Source organism: Alligator sinensis, unplaced genomic scaffold (assembly GCF_000455745.1).
Source record: "Alligator sinensis unplaced genomic scaffold, ASM45574v1 scaffold446_1, whole genome shotgun sequence".
Taxonomy (NCBI): domain Eukaryota; kingdom Metazoa; phylum Chordata; order Crocodylia; family Alligatoridae; genus Alligator; species Alligator sinensis.
In genome coordinates, this window is record NW_005843090.1 from 109,707 (window position 1) to 117,139 (window position 7,433).

The 7,433-nt window shown below is 60.9% G+C and overlaps 2 protein-coding genes across 3 annotated transcripts in view; one reads left to right on the forward strand and one right to left on the reverse strand.

The window, feature by feature from the left end:
* LRRC14 (leucine rich repeat containing 14) overlaps positions 1-1,532 on the forward strand; it is a 4,349-nt gene extending 2,817 nt beyond the window's left edge. The window contains exon 3 of one of the 2 annotated variants that reach the window (XM_006037258.3): positions 31-1,531. In XM_006037258.3, coding sequence (XP_006037320.1) covers positions 31-601 — 571 coding nt within the window. In that variant the 3' untranslated portion in view covers positions 602-1,531. Of the gene's footprint in view, positions 1-30 lie in introns of both variants that reach the window. The other variant, XM_025193698.1, reaches the window with a different exon arrangement.
* Positions 1,533-5,345: 3,813 nt separating this feature from the next.
* Positions 5,346-7,425, reverse strand: LOC102371870. The gene has a single exon (XM_006037261.3). It carries the CDS (start codon positions 7,395-7,397, stop codon positions 6,486-6,488), a length of 912 nt encoding a protein of 303 aa, XP_006037323.1. The 5' UTR covers positions 7,398-7,425; the 3' UTR covers positions 5,346-6,485.
* Between the last annotated feature and the right edge of the window lie 8 nt (positions 7,426-7,433).

The window sequence follows — 7,433 nt, forward strand, 5'->3', positions numbered from 1 at the left end:
ACAGCTGCTGTCTCTCTCCTCTGTTTGCAGCGACCTGCAGGGCCCCTTGGAAAGCCTTGAGCTGGCCTTCTGCTACCTTCTGCCCAGCGACTTGGCTTACCTGTCGCAGAGCCTCCACACACCCGCCCTCAAGAAGCTGGACCTCAGCGGCAACAACCTGTCGGACACGCTGCTGCAGCCCTTCCAGCGCCTGCTGCGGGAGGCGGCGGGCTCCTTGCTGCACCTGGACATCATGGAGTGCCGCCTGGCGGACACCCACCTGGAGGCGCTGCTGCCCATCCTGTGCTGCTGTGCCCGGCTCCGCTACCTGGGCGTGTTTGGCAACCCACTGTCCACGCGCGGACTCAAGACCTTGCTGCTCCGCACAGCGGGACTCTCGGACCTGCGGCTCGTTATCTACCCCTACCCTGTGGACTGTTACGGCGAGGACCTGCCTTGGCCGCCATCCTCCTCCAGCCTGCTCAACGGCTCGGTGGACGAGGAGAAGTTCTCGCGGGTGAGCGCTGAGCTGCAGCAGATGCTGCTGAGCACAGACAGGGACGATGCCATCTGGACCACGAACCTCTGCCGCCACAACACCCTGGACTACTTCAGCCTGTAGCACCTTGTGGCAGAGGGGCCGTGGTGTGATGGCCCCCATGTCTGGCCATCCAGGACACGCAGCAATAACATGTTTTTATGCCATTTTCTAACCACTGCTGTCTCTCTCATGCCTGGTGCGCTGGGAGGTTCTTCTGGCCCCTGCTCTGGTGCATGGAGGGGAAGGCAGCCAGGCTTGTGGCCCCCTTGGCCTGTCCCATGGCAGATGGCGCAGTTGCCGTCCCATCTGCCTCTGCCTCCTGTGTCCTCTCCGCTCCTCTCAGGGAGGCCTCTAATCCCTCGCAAACTGACTAGCCCCGCTTCGGAGTCTGGCTTTGTAGTCACCATCTAACTGAGCAGCATCCCCATGCCCCTGACAGCCTGCTTCCCTCTCCTGCCTGTGCTTTCCCCATCTCGGCCCCTCTGCTGCTGTCCTCGTTCTCATTCCCCCAGGGCTGGAAGTCACTGTGCTCACCCAGTAACCAGCAATGAGGCCCTCTGGGCAGCTCAGCTCTGTCCCCTCTTTGCCTCCTGCATGCAAGGCATTCACACGGCTGTGCCCTGCTCCAGCCTTTGCCTCCCTGGCCCCTCTGCCTCCGACACCTCCTGCCTCTGCACAGAGCTGGCTGAGGAGGGGAAGCAAAATCCCTTGAGTGCTGCCAACATTCAGTGCCTGTGAGCAGGTGGGAAACCAGGGTGGGTGGATGCATCAGGCCAGGGCTTACGGGCTTCACAGAGGTGGATGCCTCTGCACAGCTCCCCGACATGCCCGGGGCTTCCTCCCTGCTCTGCTCTCCCTGAGGATGGCCATGTGTTCCTGCCGGCTCCCCTCTGCCCAGAGCCAGCAGCTGCCAGGATCCTTCTCCACTGCTTCCACCATCCAGAACCGTCTCCTAGCCCCTCCTGGCAGGGCTCAGCTGATAGGTTTCTCTGCGCTTGGAACTGGAGCAGGGTCCAGGCTGGACTCCCCCAAGAGCTGGGCAGCCACATGGCAGAGCTGTGTACCCTTCATGCCTGAGCTCGCAAGCCAGGCTGATGGACCAAAGCAGTGGGGAGGAGGGCAAGATGAGCAGCCAGGTGCTGGGATTAGGGAGGCCGAGGTGATGGCTCCAGCTGTCCAACAGTGCAGGAGAGGCCGGGTGCAGAGTGTAACCACCGCCAGGCTGGTTGGGATCCACTGTCCAGCCAGCCCAGGGCCTGGCTCTGACCGGCCGGCACCAGATGCATCCCTGGAAGCCGCCTACCCCCATGGAGAGCACAGCAGGATGTTTAGCTCTCAACCCAGCACCAGCCTTTGGAGAGTCAGATGCTAGGGTCAGAAGGGACCTCAACAGATCATCGAGTCCGACCCCCTGCCTAGGCAGGAAAAAGTGCTGGGGTCAGATGACTACTGTCATTCTCTGCAGGACAATGGGTCCCTCTGTTTGCTCCCTCTAAGCGGGGGCGCTTGGAGCAGAGATGGAGCCCCAGGGCCTGGGCTCTTTGTGCCTGCCTTTAAGTCCCTTCTTTGCTTGTGGCCTGGAGAAGGGTCCCCCTGGCGCAGCAGGGTCAGGGGAGGGCAGAGTCCAGGCTGGCTTTGGCCACTGGCAAGCACAGGAAGAAAGCACTTGGGCTCAAAAGTGATGGGCTGCCAGGCCTGCTCCACCCTTGTTGGGGTAGGGAGGGCACCTGGGACTGAAAAGTTGCCTCTGAGGGTGCATGGGCCCAGTGCGAGGTGTTAATGCCAAGCCAGGCGCTCTGCAGGGTGGGTTAGCTGACAGGTGATGCTCTGCTTCTGGCTGGGCCATAGGGACGCACGCTCTGCCTGGCCAGCTCACATCCCCTCGCCCTGCCACACTCACCTCCATCCATCTCCTCCCTTGCGGTCCGTGCTACCTCTGCTCCAGGCCCATACAAAGCTCCTCTGCTGTCCTTGGGCACCACTGGGTGTTCATCTTTGCCGCTGTCCTGCTTCCCCCTGCTCTTATGAGATCAACCCAAGGGCTCCGGCCTAAGCCACCAGCCCCCTGCTCACCCTGGGCTGTCCTTGCCGCATGTCTTTCCTGGAGTCCCAGAGCTGTGGGGCTGGAAGGGATCTACAGGATCACATCTAGCTCAGCCCCTGCCTGTGGCAGGATCAGCCCTGTCCAAACCACCCTGGAGAAATCATCTAAATTTCATAAAACTACTGTCACCCAACATCACACCTCGAGTAGAGCCAGGGAGGTGATCCTCCCCCTCTATGTGACACTGGTCAGGCCGCAGCTGGAGTATTGTGTCCAGTTCTGTGCGCCCCATTTCAGGAGGGATGTGGACAACATGGAGAGGGTCCAGAGGAGGGCCACCCGCGTGATCCGGGGACAGCAGGGCAGACCCTACAGTGAGAGACTGCGGGACCTGAACCTATTCAGCCTCCACAAGAGAAGGCTGAGGGGGGACCTGGTGACCGTCTATAAACTCACTAGGGGGAACCAGAAGGGTTTGGGGGAGACGCTGTTTCCCCTAGCCCCCGCTGGCATAACAAGGAGTAATGGGCACAAGTTGATGGAGAGGAGGTACAGATTGGACATCCGAAAAAACTACTTCACAGTTAGGGCGGCTAGGAGCTGGAACCAACTTCCAAGGGAGGTGGTGCTGGCCCCTACCCTGGGGGTCTTTAAGAAGAGGCTGGATGCCTACCTGGCTGGACTCATTTGAGTCCCGTTTTTGTTTTTAGGGTTTTTTGTTGTTCTCCCGCCCTGGCGGGGGGTCGGGCTAGAAGATCTATTAGGCCCCTTCCGACCCTAAAACTATGAAACACCTGAACCTGCCACACAAAGCAGGGGGATGACGGCAGCTAACATCCTGCTTATATGTGGTTGTTAACGCATGTTCCAGAGCCCAGGCAGAGGCCATGCACCTGCTGCAGAGAAGGGCAAAGCCCCATCTATACCAAAAGTCTCTGCAGCTGGGAGCGCACAGGTAAGGGCCAAGGCATCAGGACCCCTCACGGCAGGACCGTAGGGTGCTGCACTGGCAACTGATGGTGTTGTCCTGCCAGCTCTGGAGACTTGCTCTGTGCTGCTGTGGCTGTGGGTGCCTGGGCCATGGCTTGTCCCATAGCTGCAGGTATCCTCTGGTCCACAGGCTCTGCCTGCACCCACCCAAGGGGCATGCCTCCTCCAGCCACCAGCCCGGCTCTGTGTTGCTGGCCGAGCCACCTTCACCTTGCTCTTCCCCAGAGCTGGATCCAGTGACACATAGCCAGGGGATGGCAAGGTGTCCGGCAGAGGCAGCAGCAATGGGCCAGTCCCCCGCATACAGCACGTTGGGCTGGACTCTGCTGAGCCCCAGCAAGCAGCCGCTTCCCACCAGCACCTCCTCCCCCAAGGCTATGAAGTGAAGTCTCCCCAGCTGAACCTCACTGAAGCAGTCGTGCCATCAGCTACAGGACACAGGGCATCCCTTGGCACCCCTTCAAGAGGGCATAGAAAGGCCACTATCCTGCTGAGCCCAGAATCATAGAATCACAATGAGGGTTGGAAGGGACCCCAGGTCACATCGAGTCCAACCCCTGCTCAAAGCAGTCCCAGCTATATCATCCCAGCCAGGGCTTTGTCAGGCCAGGCCTACAAAACCCCCAAGGATGGAGACTACACCACCTCTCTGGGTAACATGTTCCAGTGCTTCACCACCTTGCTTGGGAGAAAGGTTTTCCTAATATCCAACCTCAACTCCCCTTGCTGCAGCCTGAGCCCATTGCTCCTTGCCCTGTCATCTGCCCCCACTGAGACCAGCCCAGCTCCATCCTCTGTGCAGCCCCCCCGCAGGGAGGTGAAGATGCTCTTCAATCCCCCTCCGTCTTCTCTTCTGCAGACTCAATCAGCCCAGGTCCCTCAGCCTCTCCTCACCAGTCCTGTCCCCCAGCCCCACAACCATTTTCATTGCCCTCCACTGGACTCTCTCCAATGTGTCCACATCCTTTCTGCAGTGGGGGCCACAGCTGGACACAGGACTCCAGATGTGGCCTCCCCAGTGCTGAATAGAGAGGAAGAATCACTGCCCTCCATCCACTGGCGATGCTCCTACCGATGCAGCCCAGGATGCTGGTAGCCTTCCTGGCACCAAGGGCACACTGCTGGCTTATATCCAGATTATTGTCCCCTGCCCCCCCAGGTCCTTCTCTGCCAGCACCTGCTCCCTTCCGGAACCCTGCCCCTCTGGTTACCAGGCTTGCCCTCTCTAAACACAGAGACAGACAGATGGCTGATCTACCAGGGGCACCTGGCCAAGCCACAGAGCAACAGTCCACAGCCTCTACCCTTGTCCAGGCAGCCATTCGTGCCCAGGCCCATCTTCCTTCCAGCCGAGCAGGAAGACCAGCTATGCAGCCCTGCATCCCCTCCCAATGGCTCCCTGCACATGGGGTTTCTCTGCCATCTGTACCAGAGCCTGCCACTGCAGCAGGAACCCTTTCAGCCCTGGCTGTTCCCAAGGTGCAGACCCAGCTCCAGGACCAGTGTCTCTCCCAAGATTGCTGAATGTCCACCTGCTTCTCCCACAGGGTTTCAACCCCCCGCCCATGCCCACCTGCTAGTCTCACCTAGTCCCACATCCTCCGCCCCTGCCCGCAGATGATTCACAGCCTCAGAGCACCACAGAGCTACTTCTCCTGCTATGCCACTTCTCATAAGGCGCCCCCCACCACGATCAGGACCATGCATGTGCACCCTCCTGGCTTTGGAGAAGCCCTCAGGAAGCCAGAGCCCCCAATCCAGTTCAGGGGAGAAGAGATCGGAAACAGGGCGCACCAGGGCAACTTTTTTATTTTCGCTGACTCAGCACCGCGGTCAGGCGAGCCAGTCCAGAGGCTGGGGTACCTCTTGCTGGACAGGGAGGGCGCAGGGCTCTGTCCCTCCCATGGCTAGCACCACTGCTCTTTTATAGTACCCACATACAGGGGCCAAGGGCACTGTACTGTCAGGCCTCCTGGACTGCCAGGGGACAAGTCAGGCCTTCATTCCCACGTCAAGAGGGACCCCAGGATGCCTTGGTCCTGCCAGGCAGAGGTGCCAAACTCTTGCAGCCCATGAGGTGGCTCTGGTCCAGCACCCAGCTTGGAGGCTGCTTTTGCAAAAGAAAGAAGTCTCAGTAACCTGACCTGAATCAGAGCAGCTGGGACAGGACCTGGAGCCCTGGCTGCTAGGCCTCTGTCCCAGGGCTACAAACACGTCAGGCTGCGGCGTACAGGGCCGGCACTCAGCACCACGTCATTCTGCCTTAACCCCGGCATCTCTCCAGCCAGGCCGTGAGCCCACGCGGCTGCTTGCAGCCACAAATGCACTTAGGAGTTCACAGTGGAGACGGCTGCGGGAACAGACCATTTACGTCTGCATAGAAACACACTGCGCTGCTCTCTCCAAACACCCTCCAGTTGTACAGGACTCCCGCCTGGTGCAGACCCAGCACCAAGACAGTCTCCCCAAAATGAGCCTTACCAAGCCCTGTGGGGGTGCCAAGAGGGACACCCTGGTCCCTCCTGAGGTCGGGGCTCTCAGGCCATAGGGGCTCTGCCAAGATGCTGTGCCCCAGCTCACAGCACTCCTGAATGAAGAGACGTGGCCACAGCCCCGAATTGGCTGGGGGCTCCAGCTGGGGCTTGCAAGTGCATAGACCCTCTCCCTAGTGGGAAGCTCAGCTCATAGCAGCACCGGTGCCCTGTGGAGCTCCCCACCTAGGAGCGGCGGAGCTGCGATTGACTCCCTGCATCAGGAGTGAGCGCTGCACCTTGGGCTCATGGCAGAGGCCAGGCTGAGTGTCACAATGGGGGCTGCTTTGGAACCGGGCCAGGGAATCCCTGACTGCGTGGTTCAGCTGGAGCAGAGCGCCAGGGACCCCCGTCCCTGCGCCAAGATCCCAGAGGAGCTGGGCTGTCCCTCCCACGCCTGTCACAGCAGCCACGTGTCCGAGTGCTGAATGCAGTAGCAGGACTGCAGCAGCAGGGCATTCAGCTCCTCGTAGGCATGGTCCCGCCAGTGTGGCAGCAACGCCTTGTTATTGAAGATGCGCAGGTTGGGCGTGCCGCTCCGCAGCAAGCCGTACAGGCAGGCCCAGCGGCTCTGCAGGGCCAGGCGCGTGCGCCGGTTCAGGATGATGCCCCGCACCGTCTTCTTGACCCGCAGGGCTCTCAGGGAAGGCAGGTCCAGGCGGCAGAACACAAGGCCGCGGCTCTGCGACACGTCCAAATACTCCAGGGACCTGGACTCCAGCGAATAGGAGACGCCCAAGTCCTTGACTGGAACCAGCACGTGAAAGATGAGGGTCCGCAGCTTGGGCAGGGCTTTGGTCAGCTCCTGCAGGATCTCAGGGCAAACCCCTTTCAAGCTCCAGAAGTACTTGAGCTCCAGCGTGTGCAGGTGCTGGAAGCGAGTCAGGACAGCGACCGAGTGGGCCGACCAGTCGAAGGGCAGCTTCATCTTGGCCAGCTTGGGCGCGCACCGGAGCAGCTTCTCCAGCAGGCTCTGGAAGTGGTTGATCTGGTCCATTTTGGCCAGGCTGACCTGAGTCATGCTGCAGGTGCCGGGCGGGTAGAAGTCCGGGGGCTCCAGGTGGGTCAGGGTCCAGTTGAGCTCCAGGTCTCGCAGCTCCCCGCAGCGGACGCTGTCCAGGAAGCGCGAGAGGAACTCGGCCCACTTGGCCTTGTGGTCGCCCAGGTCGAAGCTGGCGCGGAGGACCAGCAGGCTGGCGTTGCGGGAGGCCAGGTGGTAGGCGTACTGGTGCACCCACTCCTTCCAGCGCTCGAACTCCCGGGCCGAGACCTGCATCGCGTCCACGCCCGACTGCAGGGCCCCCAGCCTCATGAAGTCGGCCACGCGGCACAGCCCGGTACTGCGGCG

Excerpts from the sequence above, each read along its gene's own strand:
- LOC102371870 (XM_006037261.3), bottom strand. The coding sequence starts at position 7,397 with ATGAGGCTGGGGGCCCTGCAGTCGGGCGTGGACGCGATGCAGGTCTCG.